We start from the raw sequence: 21,164 nt of genomic DNA, 5'->3' as shown, positions 1-21,164 counted from the left end.
GCCCCGATGGTGAGCAAGTCACACCCTGAACCAATACTGAAGGGTGTTTGCCAAACAAATGCATGGAACTATAACAATAAATGATGGCATGTAAGCCTTGATCACCCTTGATGTATTCTTTTCACATATTTTATACCCAACCAGGAAGGTAACATCATGAAAAGAGAGTGCTGTCTGTGGGCTGGGCTCTGGCACCCCAATGCATTATCATTAGCAACAGCAACATTGATTACTTGAATTGTGGTAGTCTTAGCAGCTACTAAGGATCAGAAACTATTCAAACACAGACCAACAGGACAGTTCCTGCCCCATAGAGCTTACAGTGCCCTGATCCTACCAAGATTTACATATCTCCTTCACTTTAGGAACACTGAATAACACCCCTGGCTACCTTGTGTATCAAGTTAAGCATATGCATGAGTCTCTGCTGGACTGGGGCCTTACACTGTGAGTAGTCTTTTTAACTGTGAAAGGAATTTTTGCAGAGGCTCCATGTCATGAATGAGCAGGGAAGGGGTTAATCTCTTGATCCCAGGCGAGCCAATGGAAGTGGAGTGGGTTTTTTAAAACTGAGAACAATTGCATTTCCTGGGGCTTTTGTCTCTGAGGAGGGCAGAGAGAAAGACAGAGAGGGAAATGTCTCCCAGGTAATTGGAATAAATAGTCGGAAATATCCTGACCATTGCAAAATCAGCCATAGAGGTGTAAGTACAAGGGAAATGCATAGGTAAATGTGATCAGGTTATGTTTTATTTTAAAGTTGGTTGGACTTGGCTGCTTTGTTTTTTTTCTTTTGTGTTGTTGTTTGACTTGAGATTTTCTCCCTGTAACTTTTAAGCTGAATCCCAGGGAACTATATTTCTCCGTATGCAACCCATGATTTACTTTTCTCGTTTTGTGAAAAAATCTCTGTTTGTAAGCAACTAATCTGATCCTGTGTCCTAAGAAGGGTCTGCCTGCAAACGTGCCATTTGGCCACACAGCTATCACCTGTTTTTGTTCTCAAGCCCTCTGTGGAGGCAAAACAGGGTTGGAGTTTCCCCAAAGCGGGCATCCCCCAGTGCGCCTGCCTGAATTAAAGGAGTCTCCAAAGAGTGGGGTGGTGGCAGCAGATCTCCATAGTCCAAGGAATCTGTGACCCTGGAAAGTTTTAAGTAAAGCCTGCGTATGGGCAAGCTGTTTTTAAGTCTCTGCAGGGCCCCACTTTCCGTACTCAAAGTGTGGAGTGGGGAAGGAGCCCCTGACACTCCGATTCACACTTGTCACTTGGAGGTATGTCTATAGTTCCGGAGTTCGATTTTGTGCGTCTGGCAAAGATGGGGCAAAATCGATCTCTCTGGGGTCGGCAGCCAACCCTTGTACTCCACACTACCACATGGAGTAAGGGAGGTTGACAGGAGAGTATAGAAGCTAGGTCTACACTAAGGAAATAAGTCGATTCCAGTACGTCAATTCTAGCTATGCAAATGCTGTTGCGAGAACTGCATATCTGAAATCGACTTATTTCCCTAGTATAGACTTAGCTTATGATTTATGCCCAGGATTAACTGCTTTGCTGACTAGAGCTGGATTTAAGGAGACATTTCAGTCTTGGTGAATTGGGGCCAGGAAAGTCCCTCTCAGCATGGAGAGAGATGGAAGAATTTACATCTCTAGAAGCAGGTGAAGTTGGTGCTACTGTTACAATTTTTTGATTGCGATTCTTACTTTTATCTGGAGTTTCTTCCGCATCCACCAGACTCCTGTGATGGATTTTGGATTGAATTTGGATTGCTTGTCCCGAAGGAAGTCTGGCTTTAGGACGTACCCAGAAAACCCATTGTCCTGGAATCGGCCCTGGTAAACATCCATTTCTGGGCCTGGCGTCTGGAAATTCAAGGCAACTGGAACAAAAAAAAGTAAAATTAAACTTCTCTTCCCAAAAGCCAACATAGTTTGTTTTATAGTGATTTTTTTCAGGCCATACAGCTGCCTTCCTGCAGATAAAGGATTTTCACTAGTGATAAACTTTGCTTCCTACAACACTTTTCACCTGAGAATTTCACAGATTTTAAAGCCAAAAAGGACAATCCTGACCATCTAGTCTGACCTCCTGCACTACAGAGGCCAGAGAATTTCGTCATTTATTCTCAACTGAGATTATAATGTCAGGTTGAAATTGACTGTATCTTTTGGAAAAATTTTCAATACTGGTTAAAACACTTCAACCGCTGAGGAAACCTATGTAAGTTGTTTCAGTGGCTAATTAATCTCACTAAAAACGCACTTTTCTTCCAGTCTGAAAGTATCCAGCTTCAGTTTTCAGCCACTGGAGATTGTTATGCCCTCATCTGCCCTTTCCAGAAGCTCTCTATTTTCAGATATCTCCAGATTAGGAGGTACTTAGACCCAAATCTTCACTGGTATTTAGACACCTACACACCTTTGGGGATCTGAGCCTTATAGAGTGATCAAATCACCCCTCAACCTTTTCTTGGTTAGACTAAATAGACTGAACTTGTTTACTGTCTCACTACGGAGCATGTTTTCCAAACCCTGAATCATTGCTGTAGCTCTTTTCTGAGCCTCTCACCAGGGTGCCCTCACCCTTTCTGAAGTGTGTACTATTCCTACTCAACACCCCTCTGTTTATGCATCCAAGAACCTTGTTAAACCTCCTTGCCATCACGCTGAAGTGGCGGCTCATGGTCAGTTGGTTTTGAACCATGACCACTGTGTCCCAAGTACCCTACAAAAATGAAAGACAAAAACGATCCTCTCGTTTGCACCTCTGTTTTTCACCAATAAATAAAACACAAATCACGGCTATATACTGACTGTAGAGAGAGAAGTGGGTGCCTGGCATCTCTGAAAAATCTGCCCACTTACTTAGGTGCCCAAATACAGATGGGGGTGCCTCATTTTAAGCAGTTAATAGCGCTGGCTCAGTGAATACTTCAAGGTGACAGCAGAAGTTGGGCATAGAATCCACAATACCAGACTCACAGTTGTGCGCTCTATCTCTTGCACCAGGAATTTGAACACATTGCTATTTTGTGTTAGATCTGTTATGGCTGGACCCAGAACTCGCCAGCCAAGGCACAGACAGCGAGCTAAATAACTGGCTTGTGTATTCAGTTGCTGTTGTGTCTTTACTTGAGCGCTCCACTACTAGGGATCTTGATGCCCTCTGTTGCATGTCTCAACCTTTCTGATACCAGTGACTGGCTTGCTGCCTTCCTAAACAATGCCTGGGAGATCTCAGGAACTGGCACCAGTCTGTAGACCAGTCATTGAGCAATACTATTGCATTGCACACATTGTGCCCTGAACACAGGAAGCAGCTACAGAAAATGAGGAAGTATGGAGCCTTATCAGGGTGACTGGCACAGGGATTGCAGGGGGGTTCCAGCCATGTGTCCTTGCCCCACCCCTGCTCCTCCCATGCCCCACACCTCCCCCCCCATGTGCCCCTCCCACCCACCTCTGCTCCACCCCTGCCCACCACTTCCAGTGTGGGTGGGGCAGTCCCCACCTCCCGTGGAGTGGTGTGGCCTAGGAGTAATGCAAGCTCTCGTGCTGTTCTGCTCCAGGGGAGGCCCCCGCACCCATCAGAAGCAGCCTGGTGCAGGGTTGATGGTGAATGTTGGGGGTATGATGCTGGGCAGGGGCATATGGCCCCACTTGCATCCCCCCACACATGGCTTATGTGCCTTATCATTCCAGCACGTCCCTGGGACTCGGGAGGTCTAAGTTAATTCCTGGCTAGCCCTGGGTTTTCAGCCTGGCCTTGGGAAGTATGTTATGTCTCTCAATTAGCCCATTTGTTAAACATGAACCACGAAGGGATCACGATCTCACTCAGAACAAACAACTCATGATAGATATTAATCATGTTTAATGAACTGCGAGACTGTGCTCAGAGGCTACAGCAACAGGAACAGTACAGTACAGAGCAGTATACTATCACACAGCCTAGCATGGGCTAGTACAGTGGAGAATACTATAGCACTCTGCCATGGGCTTGGTTGACAGCAGCAATAGGTTGCCCCAGAAAGGGCACTGAATAATCTACTCTATCAGGGTACTGGGCAAGCAGGATGGTTAGGCCCTATGCCCATCCAGTACTTCACCTCTCTCCTGGGAGAGAGACCACACATAGGTCAATTAGCTCCTAACTACACCGAGGTCTCTGTCGATCTGGGTCTGATTTGTGACCCAGTGGCTTTCAATTGCACTTACCGATCTGACAGCCAACGTTCCACAAGTCAACTGGGTTGTAGTTGGAAGAATCTGTCCTCCAGCCAGCAGGGTAGACCCGGCTCAAATGCCTGATGTTGTAATGGATAAAGCTGGTTCCTACAGAAACCCATACCAACACCCTTGTGAGTGATCTGTGCTAGTTCCATTGCTTTTTAATGATAGGCAGCTCCTCCACCTATCTACTTAGCCCGGGTTTTGACTTTGCACTTAGCACTCATGTAACATACCAGGGTAAAAACAGATTAAGAAGAAGCTTCATAACCCCACCCTGTAACCTGGGGTTTTCTTTACACTGTGTCATAGCTGCAGCCTCCAAACTGGACTGCTCACCATCTCCAGTATGTAAGTCACTCTCCATTACCTCTGTGGGCGTGCTGCAGCCAGTCACACATTGGCTTGTACCAGCCTGATTATATAGCAGGGTGACCCCAATGCACCTGGATCCTCCCCCCAAAATGTATGTTCTCTACTGCCCAGCCCTCACCAGGACAGTGGACATATTCTGAGCCCATTGTTCCTCTAAAGAGCTAATATGCACATAACTTGTGACTCCAAAGGAAGTTGCCTAGATTGTCCACTTGAACACAATGAATTATATAAAAAAATTAACTACAAAAAGAGAGATTTTGAATGCAAGTAATGAGGTTATAAATGTTAGAAATAGCTGCAAGAAAAATAGAGGTAAAATGCTCACTGGTGCCTAACTTAACAAGCTCGATTGGATTCAAAGCAAAGCTCTCCAATCACATGCTTCCAGAAGCATTACTGACCAAAGTCTTTAGGTCAATGCTCCTCACCCAGTGTGCCACAGCTGCTTCCTTTGAGACAGGGAGGCGAGGTGGGAGTGTGCGGGAGACAGAGAGGAATGCCTTGGAGTGTTTCTGCTTTCTTTTGGTAAATACAGTCCCGCTCTTGGAAAATACTGCCAGCTCAGACCCACGAGCAAAGAGCCTTCGTGGAAGGGACCACGCTGGGTTTTCCCCACGTTTGAACATCCTTTGCTGTCCTCCCTATTTGATGACTGAGACCAGGTCTACACTAGGCAGCTAAGTCGGTTATAGATACACAGTTCTAGCTACAGCAATTGCTTAGCTAGAATCAACTTATGTCCAATCGATTTACTTGGCTGTCCTCACAGAGGAAAGTCGTCAGAAGAAACTCTCCCATCGACTTCCCTTACTCCTTGCTATACTGAGGAGTACAGGGGTCGCCTGCCGACCCCAGATAGTTTGATTTTGCACATCCTTAGAAGGCACGCAAAATCAAACCCCAGAAGACTGACCTTGACTGGTTGATCATCCTTGTAGTGAAGACATATTCCCAGTTTACAGCTCAAATGCAAATTTAGGCAAGCACACATTTCTTTGTTTGCAACAGTCCTGACTTCTGCCTGGCCAGGGCTCTGGGCTTTGGAACATGTGTCAATAAGAACAGGCATGGCCAAAGAGACCAAATATTTTAGCTGCCTCCACATCCACATTTGATCATTAATCTGGCGGTGATCATGCCAAAGTGGACTCTTTTTCGCTATGTAATTGAATCCCCATCCAAAACTGCTGTCACTCTGCATACAGTTCCCATCCTGAGTCACTAATTGCTGGGCACCAGAGCAGGGCAAATGTTCAGATTTTCCAGTGACATGGTTCTGCCTTGTGAATACCATACCAGATGCGTTCACTGGGCAGTATGTTGACCAAAACAGTTAACGTTACGCAGATCATACGGAACATTCACAGAAAGCAAAATTCAAAGAGCAACTCTGCACACGAGGAACTTGATTCTGAGAACTAAACTGACCCAAACAGGAAAAAGAAATAGGCTGAACAGCCTATGCCATAAAGATACCATTTCTGCTCTCAGCGAGTGCTCAAGGGATATTAATGGAGCTGGAAGTTCTGCAGTTCAGTACAAGAAAGTATTATAGTAAATCTGTGGCCACACTGACGTTTCTCGGTTGTTACTTTGTTGTACCCAATGGCCACTATGTTGTATGCTCTATTTCATAATGACAAAGTGACAGAACCAAAAGTCTTCTGCTCTTGGGAAACAGGCCCTTTCTGCTTCAGCTAGGTGGAACTCTCCATTGGGCACATGCACTATAGGGGCTATGAAACCTAGCTATGAGAAATAGCTGAAATAATTCTGTCCAGCAGAGTGCCATGGTGTATATATTTTACACACGTATAGGCTACGTCTACACGTGCCCCAAACTTTGAAATGGCCACGCAAATGGCCATTTCGAAGTCTACTAATGAAGCGGTGAAATGCATATTCAGCGCTTCATTAGCATGCGGGCTGCCGCGGCGCTTCGAAATTGACGCGCCTTGCCGCTGCGCGGCGTCCAGATGGGGCTCCTTTTCGAAAGGACCCCGCCTACTTCAAAGTCCCCTTATTCCCATGAGCTCATGAGAATAAGGGGACTTCGAAGTAGGTGGGGTCCTTTTGAAAAGGAGCCCCGTCTGGACGCGCCGCGCGGTGGCAAGGCGCGTCAATTTCGAAGCGCCGCGGCAGCCCGCATGCTAATGAAGCGCTGAATATGCATTTCACCGCTTCATGAGTAAACTTCGAAATGGCCATTTGCGTGGCCATTTCGAAGTTTGGGGCACGTGTAGACACGGCCATACACAAAATTCAGCACATTACAATACCTATTTAAGATCTGTACTGCCATGTTTAAAGGGTGCAAAATGCAGCAATGGCTAAAATAGCTCAAGGTAGAAGTTATGAATTTTAGAAGACCAAGAGATGCAAGAGGCAGCACTGAAATTATCACAAATAATTAATGCTGGGGAGGAGAGAGATGGGGAGGGAATGTGCCATTTATACTTAAAGAGACAGTGCTATGTTGTTCTTAGGCTCTCATGTGCAGGAGAGAGCTATCTTTTTCTGGCTGTCTTCCCTTTCCAAGTGATTCTTCACATGGGAAGCTGGGCAAAGGAAGTGATCCCTGAATGTGTAGGTTCCTGGATGAGACAACTGGCAAGGAGGGGACCAGCAAAGTTTGTTGAGAAGGCAGGAGGCACGTACCAAACTCCTGTGCCAGCTTCTGAGCTTTGCTCTCAGTGAAGGACGACATCTCATAGAAGGGGCGGGGAGAGGCGGTGCTGTCAAAGCCCAGGAAGTGGACGCTCTTGCAGTAGATGACAATGTCCGATAACTCCTTGGCCAGCTTTAATTTGGCGGTCTGCAGACAAGAAAGCAACAGGGTTGGCCTTTCTTCCAAACGCCCCTGACAACTGCCCAGTGCATGTGCTCCAGTGATCACCAGGGAAGAACACCGAGACCTCACTCCTGTCTCCTTCACAGATGGATCAGTCCCTGAGTTCTTAGCACCCAGATCCTTTCCTGCAGCTGGGCTGTCCCCAGCCTCCCTTCCTCTCCTAGGACGGGTTGCTGTCAACCCTAACCACGTTCCCAGGTGACTTCCTGGTTGCAGGTGGTCTAAGAGAAGACTCTGGATGGCTGTGGAATGGGTGGCTGTTACCCAGCTCACACTGCTGTCTCGCATGCTGCTAGTGCAGGAGTGCTGGGAAAAATCTGGGCTGTGCACATGAGCTCTAACTGGGTTTCACGCAGCAGCTGCTTTACTGGCCAATTCCCATTGATGCTCAGTGTCACAGCATGATGGATTGCCCCCACTATGCAGGTGGAAAGCTTTGGGCTCAGCTTTCTGCTGCCTGGGACCAAACACAGCCATGGTCTCAGCTTCAGCTCTCAGACATTTCAACTGAGTCTTAGAAACTGATTGACCTGGGGCCTGCCACGCAAACCAGAGGGTGTAGCCTGGCTGGGAATAAGGGACCAGAGAAGGCAGGATCCAGGCTTCACAGAACGTGGAGCTCTTCATTCTGGGATAGACAGGGTCTGATTCTGTCACGTGACAGTGACCTTGGCTGATTAGAAGATAACCTGAAAACCACTGTTATATAATTGCAATGAATAGTATACCAAGTGTGATGCATGGCCAGAAAGGGTTACATACCCTGCAGGTTAAATGACCCAGAGTCAACCTGTCCACACAGAACAAAACAGCAGTCATGTAGCACTTTAAGACTAACAAAATGATTTATTAGGTGATAAACTTTCATGGGACAGACCCACTTCTTCAGAAAGCTCATCACCTACTAAATCATTTTGTTAGTCTTAAAAGTATTACATGACTGGTGTTTTGTTTTTGCTAGAATACAGACTAATATGGCTACCTCTCTGTTACTATCCAGACAGGTTAGAACAGTGTGTGAATAGTAATTATAGTCATTCCACGGTAGATAGGCTAGAACTCTGAAATGCAAACCTGCACTGTTCGGCTATTTCTACACAGCAGCCCTGTTTCAAAATAAGCTATTCCAGAAGAGCTATTCTAAAATACTTATTTCAAGATAGGGCTGCCACACAGCAAAATGTATTTCAAAAAAGCAGTCATCTATTTCAAAACACATCATCTGCACATATAGCACTTATTTCAAAATAGGTGCTGTTAAGACAGGCTACGTCTACACTTGAAAGTTCTTTCAACAGATTTTTTGAAAGAAGGAGGCTCTTTTGAAAGATCCCACAGAGTGTGTACACACAAAAAGCGTTCTTTCACTCCTTTTGAAAGCACTCTTCCACTCCTGTTTCAGGAAGAGTGCCTTCTTTCAGAAGAAAACATTCGTAGATGTTCCTCAGAGCCCTTCTGTCAAAAGAGCAGACCTCAAGGCATGCGATTTTTCGATCCCTGGACCATTCTTTCAAAAGAGTGGGGAGCTGTGTGGACGCTCTCTTTCAAAATAGGTATCACTCTTTTGATCCGCTTTTTTGTGTGTTGATCCACTCTTTCAAACAAAGTTCTTTTGGAAGAGATCCTCCAGAAAGGCTTCTTCTCTGTCATGTAGACACAGCCAGGGAACAGTGCTTATTTTAAAATAGCTATATTTTGAAATGGGCACTATTCCTCCTACAGTGAGGTTTACTGATTTTGGAATAACGCACATGATATTTCGAATTTACTTCACAACTGTGTGTGCATAGTGTAGATGACAGTTAATTTATTTCAAAATAACTTGGCTGTGTGGCCGTAGCCTCAGAGATTTGGAAGGGACACTAAAATGTATGTGTGTGTTTTTAACTTGTTAGATGTTAGTCATGTAAACAGACAGAGTCTGTCTGTCACTATAGCTATTGATTCAGAGAGCTGAAGAAAATATTAACTTTTAAATGAATTGTAAACAAAGTAATATCAGCATATTCATCTCTCTTTGAAATGTACAGCCAATCACCTGAGAATGGTGGAAAACAGACAATTGCTCTATGATAATCCATATAGCTAATTATCAGTCATGCTTAGGCAGTAAGTTTATTTTAAAATGTCTGCAATTGCCTGTTGTACCTCTAAGGATTCTGAGCTGTCAGAGAAGACCTGGAATGTCTGAGGTCCTGATTTTATCTCTGACCTGCATGATATTTCAACCTCTGGAAACTAGGGCAAACGTACCATAAGAAACCAAATCCACAGAGGGTGTTCCTCATCATTGACTTCAGTGGAACTGCTCTGTTTTACACCCATAGTGAATCTGGCCCAGGGTGCAGAGGGACAGTCATACATACCTAGATGCTGGGAAAGATCAATGGCCTGAGAGAAAGGGCCAGATTTTGCTCCTGGGTGCTTCAATAAGAGCAGAGCTTTCAAAAGCTATGTTTAAGTCTAGGGAAGGGCCAAGATTCTTAAAGTTTGGCTCTGCCTCCTGCTCTCCTGAACAAATCAAACCCTGCCTCTTGGTGTAAATTAGCTAGGTTTCATTGGAGCAACACTAATTCAGGCCAGCTAAGGGCCTGGTCCCAAATGAGAAAGTGGGTTTGTTGGACTTATGGTATATCCAAAGCCCCATGTACAGCAGTCTAGTTTTCACATCCCTATGACGGATGCAGTGTAATACTTCTGCAGCCTGGACAGCAAGGGTCTATCTAGTGCATGCCCTCTCCCTCTCCCCATAAGTCTTCCCATTCAATGATCTGATCAGAGGTCTAACTTACTGTCCTCTTCTGCTCTACCTCCTTCTTCACAGACTCATCTTCCATTTCGGCTGCTTCATCCTCATCGGAGACATCTTCGGCCTCTATGCTACTGTTCTCGTTCATCACCAAGGTGTCCTCCAGCCTGTTCAACTTCTTCCCCTTCACAAGGATCTTCCCCTTTAGTTGCTGCAAAAACAGTCATGACAAAACGAGGTAAATCAGAGCAGATTCTGGCCTGATCGCTACCAATCAGAGAAGGATGCTCAGCAGTATCAGAGTCCATTTGAGCATCATCGGATACTGATTATTATCCAGAGGAATCCAGTCAATGGACAAGGCCATCAAGCCCACACCCTACAACCACTTCCCATCCCATCTGCAAAAACCAACAATAAGAAAAAACTCCTGTCTGAATGCTCCAGATACTCAGCAGGCTCCTTGAAAAGCGCAGTTTGATCCACCTTAAATGACACACATGACTACTACCTAGTAAAGGCCACACAGTTACCCAGATCTTTTTAATAACTAGCATGGTCCAGTGGCCACAGAACAAGACTGAGAGTCAGGACAGATGGGATCGGCTCCTGAGTCTGTTATGGATTCACTGTGTGACCTTAATATGCAAGTCACTCCTTCTGCCTGTTTCCTCATCTGTAAAAGGCAGAAAAGGAAACTTACACTGCTTTGTAAGTTGCTTGAGAGCCTTGCTTGAAAAGTGCTATCTGCCAATAAGTGACAGCATGGATGCCCCTGAAGGATTCCACACGAGCAGTATGTACTGGTCTGTATCTCAGACAATGTGCAGTGCCCACTTTGAAGCTATTCGGTGCTCAATCTCAAGCACATCTTAGAGACAGACTCTTTATAAGCAAACCAAAGAAATTAGATACCAGATCCCTGGTTGGATTAGATCAATAGCCTCCAGTACAGCAATGCCAATTTGCATCAGCTGAGGAGCTGGCCCAACACGTTTAGTTTGCGTATTACATGGCTTGTCAGAACCCACAAAAATGTCACAGGGCACTTGACCATACAAGTACCGAGGTGTGGGAGAGATTTCTGATACAGGTTGAACCCCTCTCGTCCAGCATCCTTGGGACCTAAACAGTGCTGGGAGAGAATTTCCCAGACCACAGGAGGCCAATATTATTTAGCACATTACCAACATTTCCACTACTTACTGGGCTCTTACAAGACACGTAGGGGTAAATTACAGCTAAATAACAGCAGAGAACACTGAGAGCCAGGACTGGTGGCTGTAAACAAACTTTATGAGCCCACGGGAAACTTGGCCACTCCCATAATTGGTCATCATCTAACTAAAATTATGCTGGATTACAGATGTTGCTGAATGAGAGAGTTCCAGATTAGAGAGGTTCAACCTGTAATAGAGAATACTTTAGCCTGGGATGCTGAAGCTAGCTATAGTTAGATGAGAAACAAGGGGCAAACAGTTAACAGTGAGGGTAACGAACCACTGGAACTGTTTACTTAGGAATGTGGTAGAATCTTCTTCACTTTGTGTCTGAAAACCAAGACTAGACATCTTTTTAGAAATTCTGCTATGGCTCAAATAGAAGTTATGGGCTTCACGCAGAGATCACTGTGTGACAATCTCTGGCTTTCATTCCCTCCAAGGGCAAGCTACAGGACCAGAATGGTCCCTTCTGGCCTTGCAGTGCAAGAACTCCAGTAGCACACTCTGCAGCTTGTTACTTTTTCACTCAGGTGAGTCAGGATTTTCAAAAGTGCTTAGCACTGGTTCCCCCCCACCCCCCGGCTCCCAGCAAATGCAGCTGGAGATGCACCACTGTCTGTGTGCTTCAGTCAGTGCTGAGGGTTGGGAGATCCCATCTTCGGTACACAGCACTGTTCTTCCCTGCCGAAGGAAAGATGGAATCTGTGAATTAACCCCTTTGGATTTGTATGACGCACTCCCCCATTCTGGTACATTCTTGCCTGTGTGGTCCCCATGGCCGAACATGCACAATCTTTAATGTAGTTATTCTCACGACACCTCCTTGCAGCAAGGCAGTGCTTGTATCCCCACTTTACAGCTGGGAAAGTACAGGACTTAGTGCCTTGCCCAAGGTCACACAGTTAGATTGTGGCAGAGTACAAAATTAAACCTGGGTATCCCAAGTCCTCAGCTATTTGCCCTAACCACGGAACAATCCTTCCTCTATATTTCTGTGTGCTGTGATGGCAGGGGCAAGAGCCATGCTGTTCTTAAATGACAGGTCGGCAGTAAGCCAGGGATCTTTTTAAAGGAATCAAGCTGTTTTCAAAGAGCATTATGCTCTCTTGGCAGGTGACAGCACATTGCCCTTTAGAAACCAGCTTGACACATCGCAGTCAAACTGCAATAGAATTTACTGGCCTCTCGGCAAAGTCTGGCGTGGAACTGAAATTTGCCATTGTAACCTGACAAAGTAGCTGAGCTTTCATTTTCATTAAGACACCACAAATCAGCTGTTTACATCAGAACAACTCCCCTGGTCCTCAAAGACTGAGTAGAAGCTGCCAACAGCGGAGTACCAATTACCAGGCAACATATGGCAGGAACAGACTTTGCCAGTCCTCAGCTGGGGATAGGTCCCTCAATTTCTAGCCACTGAGAAGGCCTCGAGGATTAATACCCCCAGCCCCACAGCTGTGTCATCTTTGGGGTGAACACTTTGGTCTAATTGCAATTGTTGGCATGAGTGTGCAGGAGTGGGGGGGCTGACAGGCGGCCAGACTAACTCTGGCAACCCTTCCATTCTCAGGAGCCAGTTGAAAACTGTCCCCTTTTTAGATACTCTCCATAGAATTTCTCTCTCTTTCCACCTTCCCAGCTCCCTACAGGGCTTCAACATCTCCTAGTCCTCTCTGTCCTTTCAAAACACCTAGACCCAGCCAGAAAAACATCCCCACCCAGAGGCCATGGCACCACTTACATCCCACTCAAGCCTTCAAACAGTGAGATTCTTTAGCCACTGCCCTCCCACTCTAACAATGCCCACCCCACCCCCGCCAGAGACAGGCAACCCCAGCCCAACCCCCACCCCTCTGTGCAAACTGAATGCGGGCAACTCACCAGAGCCACTGATGCAGGAGGCACACGGGGGCCCGAGATATGGCCACAGGACCCCAAGCCATGCCAGCGGCCCACCAGGGCTGCAAGAGCTGCCACCGCTGCTGCCACCCGCTTGTCCCTCTAAGTGGTGGGGCATGTGCACGGAGTGGGCAGAGGGCACTCTAAGTGTGTGGTTTTGAGGAGCTGCATTTAAAGGTTCCAAGAGCTGCATGCAGGTCCAGAACCCAGAATTGCCACACCTTGGTGTCCTGTTCACCATATGTGGCAAGTGGCGAATGTATTGGACACCACAGAATCATAGAACACTAGGACTGGAAGGGACCTCTAGAGGCCATCAAGTCCAACCTCCTGCCCGGATGGCCAGAACAAGTACTGTCTAAACTATCCCTGATAGACATCTATCTAACCTGTTCTTAAATATCTCCAGCGATGGAGATTCCACAACCTCCCTTGGCAATTTATTCCACTGTTTGACCACCCTGACAGTCAAGAACTTTCTCCTAACATCCAACCTAAACCTCCCCTGCTGCATTTTAAGCGGTCTTAAAGCACTCGTCCATGTCTTGAAGCACTAAAACTACCCAGTCCACAGACTCCACTATGAAGCTATTCTTGCTTTGCATTTTGTTTACAGCCTTCCAGCTGTTTGCCAGGGGTGGATTCCAAACTGCAAAAAGAAATGGACACACCTTTTCTAATAAAAAAATCATTGCCCTGCCTACTTCACTCTTGCCAGCTTTTCTAGGAAGTGGAAAATCCAGGAAGGTTTTTTTTTACAAATCAATTATCAATCAAAGTATTTTCTACAAGTCAGCACTTCGGCCTTGAGATCAGATTCTACTAGGCATGCATGTTAAACCCAGGAGGGAATAGTATAAGAGGAAAAAAATGTGAGGAATTATTTTTATACCACTATTTTTCCTGGCTGAAATAATTGGGTTTGTTTACTTTAGCAAAGGGAAGGCTGACAGGGGACATGATATCAGTTTACAAGCACCTAAAAGAATGTTACAAGGAGGAGGGAGAAAAATTGTTCTCCTTAGCCTCTGAGGACTGGACAGGGAGCAATGGATTTAAACTGCAGCAAGGGAGGATTTAGGCTGGACATTAAGAAAAACTTCCTGTCAGGGTGGTTAAACTCTGGAATAAATTGCTTAGAGAAGTAGTGGAATCTCCATCACTGGAGATATTTAAAAGCAAGTTAGATAGACATCTATCAGGGACGGTCTAGACGGTGCCTGGTCCTGCCACGAGGGCAGGGGACTGGACTTGATGACTCTCGAGGTCCCTTCCAGTTCAAGTGTACTATGATTCTATGATTCCTTAAAAAAATGACTAGACCCGACCTTCAGCTGATGTACATCAGCACAGCTCCACTGACTTTACTGCAGCAACACTGATTTACACCAGCTGAGGAGCTGGTCCTTTGTCCAGAAGAGCCAGAGTTCCTATCAGGAAACAAAAATGTGCACAATGTAAAATGCATTGGGCTACAAAGAGTTAACAGCCCTTTGAAAAGCAATCTGCTGTTTTCAGGATTTGGCACTGAGGGCAAACAAAGAGCCAGGAATGGAAAAGTCAGTAAAACAATCTCTCAGAGGGCTGCTGGTCCAACTCAGTAAAAGCTTACTCAGACCCCAATCTTGGGTGTGTCCTGTTCCTGCTGGAGCCCTGGCACAATCAGTGCTTAGCGGTGGAGTGCAATTCTTTTCCCTACTGCAAAGGTCCCAGAGGGGCCACTGTGCTTTTATTAACAGATATAAATCCTGTTCATCGTAGCAATGCCTAGGGATTAACCAAGATGATGGCCACATTTTGTTAAGCGCGGTACAAACAGAGGAACACTCCTAAGTGCCTTTCAATACAGCAGAATGTGAAACAGGCCAAAATCCAATGGTAATTTCAAATGCTTTCCCCCTCTGCTCCCTCCCTCACTGACTATCCAGTTTTTCCCAGACGCAAAATCCTCCCAGCCCCTTCTGGGCCAATAAAACTTCCCGTAAAAAGAAGAGTTTAAGAAGCCATTCCAAATGCCCTAATTAATCCAAGGTCATTTTTGTCAGTGTATCTTCTCCTCCGTATGCCACTGTTTTGGAACCAGGACGCAGTATCTCAGAGTGGGCCAGATTCTCAGTGGGTCCAGGTTGGCTTCGCCAGCGTCCAGGGAGTTAGGCAATTCACTCCCAGCTGAGCATCTGGCCAATTGACTGCAATTGCTCTAATGAGTTCAGATCTGTAGCAGCATGGGTAGCAGCCAGCCAAGGGCTCACGAGTGTTACCTCACTGAGTTACCCGCCTCGGCCAGCTGAGTCCCTTGTACCCCATCAGGCCTGGGGGATCAGCTCCCCAAATTCATGGGCTGCGCTGACAAGCAAGGATCTCCATGCATGTGTCACAGGCAAGGGGCCTCCATGCAGGGCTCCCTCCCTTGCCTATGCAGTGCTACCGAGTGCTCTCCGTCCTTGCAATCTTGTGACAACACAGCCCCTTGGAGAAACATGCTCCTAATTCCTGCCCGACCCACCACCTGCCCTCCAAATCTCCCTCTGTGGGAAGATGAGCAACATGACATCACCATTCGCACTCCAGTAACTTGCACTGATTTTCCCTTGAGTCTGGGAGCAGGAAGTGGTATCAATGCAGCTGTCTCAGTGACCGTCCACGCCCCAGGAAGGTGCCAGAAACCTCACAGAGCATTCCCAGGGACTGAAGGGCAGCGGGAAACAAGCCTAGCTAGGGAAATTCCAGCTCCCAGAGGCTGTTAGACCCCAGAAGATTGTGGTAACCACCTTCTGTGTGAGGTGAGTACACACAAAACAGGGTGGGAGAACGCAGCTGACTTGGTGAGCCCAGTGAGAAGTAATTGCTAACGGGCAGCAGTGACTGGTGAGGAGGAACATGAGGGGGGGCCACTGGCCATGTGACACTCCCCAGCCCAGGGAAGGGTTGGGATACCCCCTAACACCCAGCCCTCGCCTTTCAGCCCTGTTCTGCCCCACCCCACCTCTTCCCACAACCAATGTAGCCTGGGGAGATTAGAGGGGCTGGTGCCGACCAAAGGGTTCCCTCCTCCCCACACGCACCAGTAGCAGAGGGGGAAGCCAAGCGACATGGCCCCACCTCGCTCTGCTCTCCCAGCACATTGCTCTGCTTCCTGCCAGTGAGTGTGCGGGCAGTCTCCCCCCACCCCCAAGCAGGGGCTGCAGGAGAGCAGAGTGAGCTGAGCGGGGGCAGGCTGGATCCCTGCTTTGGGTGCCAAGCTGGCCCACCAAACGGGGGAGCAAAGGGCACTTGATTCAAGGGGGCCTAGGGCTCCTGGCCACCGCTGCTGCCACCGCCAGAGCCCAGGCCCTTTCAATCGCTCCTGGAGCACCGTGCCATGGCTCTGAGGGCTGGTGAGCGCTCCTGGCAGTGCAGAGGGCTGGCTGACCCCAGCCTGACCTCTTCTTCTGAGGCCCTGATCCCTTGGGAGCACGGAGTTGCCCACCCCAAAACATCTTGCCCAAGTCTCTCAAAGGCTGTCAGCCCAAGCACCCGGCCCCTCTGCTAGCCCCTGGGCCACCCAGAGTCTTTGGCTCTGCTGGCTGGCCCTTTGCCCCTCTCACCCATGGTGTTTGGACCACAGGCACCCCCTTGTGCCCCTCTCTCTCTCACAAACACAAACACACACACACACACACGCGCACGCACGCTGCCCCTATAACAGGCCTAAAGACGCTGTCTGACCTCCATAAGCAGACCAGAAATTCCCTGCGTTCCACTGAGCTTGTCACTGAGTGAGACTCCTCCATGTCTCTCTTTAACCCAGTGAGTGGTATTACGTGAGTCTGGTAAGAACGTCAGCAGTGTGGCAACTCACAAAGCGCTAAAGTGGCTATATTCACCTCTGGCGAGGGGAAGTCTGATATATTTCCATCAACTGGCATCACCAGCAGCATGTCTCCTAGGATCTTCTTCAAGTGCTGAGCAATCATCTTCTGCTGTTCCAGGCTACAGTGGTTCTCCAAGGAAATGATTACTGGATACGGAGAGGTCTGTGGTATGACAGCAAGATACACTGTGGTTTAACACCTGACAATCCCTTCCCTCTGCGTGTGTTACAAAACCTACATGCTGCTAGAAGTTGTCGAAAGGTACATTGCACTGGAAACGAGGGTGTTAACACAGCACTACAGAAGACACACATTATTTTTGCTACAGCACTATTTGGCAGCCATCTATTGAAGCCTTCCAGGAAGAGTAATACAGAAACTAGAGCATTGGACTGGGAGTCGGGCTCAAGTGGTCCACAGACCCTTGAACAAGTCATTTAACATTCTCTGTGCCTCAGTTCCCCATCTGTAAAATGGGGATAATGCTTCTTGACCACCAAAGAGTCTTCTGAGAGCAACATCCATTAACATCTTTGAGATATTTAGATCTGAGCATGGCAAGGGCTAGACAGATCCTGTATCAGCAAGTCACTTCCTTTCCTGAAAATGCATCTAACAGGTTTTAGAATCACAGCTACTTGCTATGTACTCTCCTGGATATTTCCCCGCAATCTAGGCTTCTGATGTCTTCATCTTAAACTCCTAGTAAAAGCTGCATATTGGCTCTAAAATTCAGCTAAGAGAAGAAGGAGGAACAAGTAAGTCTGGACAAACAACAGGGTTGGCAAACAGAAGGACAACGCAGAGCTGCTATGCAAGGCACCTAGACTGCTAAACCCTGTAATTTAGTCCCAAAAGAAAGGGAGAGGGAATATCTCTCACCAGTCCCTCAACTGCACACACCTGGATTTCTCCAAAATTAAGGATGGTTTGCGATTCTGGATAAAAAAGGCTGAGCCATCAGCTGTCACAGCCAAGCTAACCATGACCTGAACCAAGCTGGGTAAATCTAAGTGCCTGCATTTCCCACTGGCTGTATGCATTACTGATCCAACTGCAGGTTGAACCTCTCTAATCTGGCACACTCAGGACCTGACCAGGGCTGGACCAAAGAACTTGCTGGACCATGGAAGGTCAGCACAGTCTAGTAGCATTATCAACACTTTCACTGCTTACCAGGCTTTTAGAAGACATTTAGGGGTAAATTACAGCTAAACAGCAGCACAGAACACTGAGAGACAGAAATGGTGGCTGGAAATAAACTTTATGGGAAACTTGGCCATGTCCATGGAAAGTGGTCATCCAGCGAACTAAAATCATCCCAGATTACAGATGTTGCAGGACAAGAGAGAGATTTAGAGAGGTTCAACCTGCACTGGTTAATATCTTCCCTGTGGTAGCGGTCCAGGTCCCATCATACAAAGAGCTGCAGCCTTGTGGAATGCAAAGCCAACCCCTACTCCAACGAGCTCAGCATTTCAATAACCTTTCGATGCGTCTCACTGCAGAAGGCGGGGCACAGTGTAGGAAGGGACCAATGAGAAATGCGAATAGGCAGGTTCCATTCTGCACACACAATGCAAAGTGGAGAATTTCACTGAGCAGAAAGACCGTCCGTTTGTTGGCACGGAAGAAGAAATGAAGCTTCAGGATACTGCCCCCTTCCCCCTCCTTACTTTGAATGCATAGTTCTTGATGGCCTTTATGACGTCACTGAAGAGGACCTTAGAGGTGAGTGTATAGCCATGATAAATGACAGGCTCTGAGTTAGGACCATCCCAGCAGTCCAGCTCCACACAGCGACAGCCTTTGGTCAGGGCTCTGGAAACAAAGAATGGAAGGCATTTGGTTTTAATCCCCACCAATCCCACAGGATGATGTTTGATGCATGCCAAAGGCTGGTGGAAGAAAGGGGAACTTTGATAAAAATGGAATGGGACTGAGGAGAGGGGAGATCAAGCCAGCTTGGAGGAAATGAACGGAGCGGAGCTCAGAGAAACTGCGCTCAGGTCTACATAAAGGAATCTGAAGAGACGGGAGATGGGAACAGCTCAGAGCAGCAGAAGGTAAGGGAGATCTGACAGGCATAAAGGGTCAAAAGAGAAGGAAGATTAGGGGAAGCCAGAGATGGTGAAGAGCAGATAAGAAAAGGCTGACTGGGCATAAAGAAAATGGACCAAAGAAGAAGCCTAGACGAGGTGCCTTCTTCATGTATCTTTTATAAGGCGTTAGGGGTGAGTTTTCAGAGCTGTGCTCAGTAATATACCTAAGTGAACTCCACTGTCACTTAGTGACAGCCATGAGATTAAATCTCTTTTAGAAAATTTCATCCAGAATCTGCTTTCAAAGAGTTCCTGCCCTGCATTGTCTGGTTCAGTCATTTCCTGCCTTCCAGTTTAAGTCCTTGTTCACATACCCATCCCTGTAGACTTCTGACAATGATTTTGCCACGCTTCTCCAAATGTTTGTAGTAATTCCCCATACGCTTAAAGTGACCAGTCTCCTACAAGCACTGCTACAAGACTTGTGGGAACCACAGAATTAACCACAACGGAAACAGGATTAACTAATTTCCTGATATTGCAAAATGAATTCAAATAATTAATGAAATTAACTCACTGACCTAAATTCTCTATCCCCTCCCCATTGCTTTTGGCTAGATGGTTGCTGCTCCCCGACAATCACATCATGCAGAAAAAGAGCTATGGTAGAAGAACACCTATTTAATGTAACTAACTCTCACAATCTGATCATGATTCATGTGATTTGAGGGGTTTCCTCCTGAAATCAGACTACTGCCTGAGAATTCAGCTTTCACCAAAGAAAAAAGTAACCCTAGCCCTACCCTAACCCTCACGGTTGCAGAGAAAAGCTTAAAAACATAACGCAGAAAATCCTAAACAATAGAAGACAAAAGCAAAGAATGGTATGATTAGTTACTTTAAAAAGCTCCTTATTTTGGGGGGCTTGAGTCATGCTGAGGGTTGGTAATACTGCTTGCTGGTTCAGCTACAGGGAAGCTTCATGTCAGCTAGGCTGTTTGGACCTGTTCCTGGGGAGATTGTACTAGTTGATGGAGGCCACTCCAGCATCTGGTCATTAGCTGGCAGACGCAACAATCAGCTATAAGGCCAGGGTCAGTTCAGGCCAGGGTGGAACTGACCACTCGGTTTAGGGACAAACCTGCCTATGTGTGTTCTGTGTCCTTGTACAATCCGTGTTGAACGATCTCCCCTTTACCTGATATAGGCTTCTGTGCTACTGGGCCCTCTCAGCTGGTCCTCCATGAGATAGGTATTGTGCGAGGATGACACGAGGTAGTGACTGAGGGGCTGGGTCATGTCCTGGTAAACTTTACTGTGAGTGAAGCTGAATATGTTTCCCTCTGCAGACAGCAGATACATCAGGAAGCCATCTTTGGTCATGAGCTGTTGTTTCCTGGCTGTCAGATAAAAGAAATATAAACCATCAGACAAAATAGGACGTCTTGGTACTGGAAGAATATGCACCATCCAAAAGATACTATGGGTGTGAGGCTGCTCACCACCACCTGCTCTAATGTGAGGAAGTCTTGTCTGTAACTCGCTATGAATCAGCTCTCTGATATCACCGTGTTATGGCTACTCAAGCACTGCCTTCCAGGCCTCCGTTCTCTCTGAACAAATTAGCTAAAGGCACACATCAGCTCCTGAGTATTCAGAGCATTCCCTGTGTGTCTGGCCCCTCACAGAATGACCAGGTTTGTGGTCCCCAAAGGAGCAGTATGCAGCAGCTTGCAACAGTCACCTCAGGATCACCACCTTGCTTAACACAACAGCACTGAGATCTCTTTCAAAGTTGTATCCAATGGTTTCAAACAAGCCTGGGTGAGATCCTCCTTTCATTCTCTGCTTACATCCAAGGTGAAAGATGACAGGAGAGCTTCTCTGTCTCCCAAATAGACAAGAAGAAGCTTTTGGTGCTAACCTTCAGAGAGG

The 21,164-nt window shown here is 46.9% G+C and overlaps 1 protein-coding gene across 2 annotated transcripts in view; it reads right to left on the bottom strand.

Annotated features, from left to right (window-relative positions):
• PLCD1 (phospholipase C delta 1) overlaps positions 1–21,164 on the bottom strand; it is a 90,414-nt gene that overhangs the window by 6,206 nt on the left and 63,044 nt on the right. For both annotated transcript variants that reach the window (XM_074985165.1, XM_074985164.1), the window contains exons 6-12: positions 20,428–20,629; positions 18,864–19,008; positions 17,200–17,349; positions 10,255–10,422; positions 7,270–7,426; positions 4,222–4,338; positions 1,708–1,883 (exon numbers count right to left, since the gene is read on the bottom strand). In XM_074985165.1, the coding sequence (XP_074841266.1) occupies positions 1,708–1,883; positions 4,222–4,338; positions 7,270–7,426; positions 10,255–10,422; positions 17,200–17,349; positions 18,864–19,008; positions 20,428–20,629 (1,115 nt within the window). The remainder of the gene's footprint in view (positions 1–1,707; positions 1,884–4,221; positions 4,339–7,269; positions 7,427–10,254; positions 10,423–17,199; positions 17,350–18,863; positions 19,009–20,427; positions 20,630–21,164) is intronic.

Source organism: Carettochelys insculpta, chromosome 2, assembly GCF_033958435.1.
Source record: "Carettochelys insculpta isolate YL-2023 chromosome 2, ASM3395843v1, whole genome shotgun sequence".
Classification (NCBI taxonomy): domain Eukaryota; kingdom Metazoa; phylum Chordata; order Testudines; family Carettochelyidae; genus Carettochelys; species Carettochelys insculpta.
The sequence above is the reverse complement of the archived record's forward strand: the minus strand, read 5'-3'. Positions and strand labels throughout refer to the sequence as shown.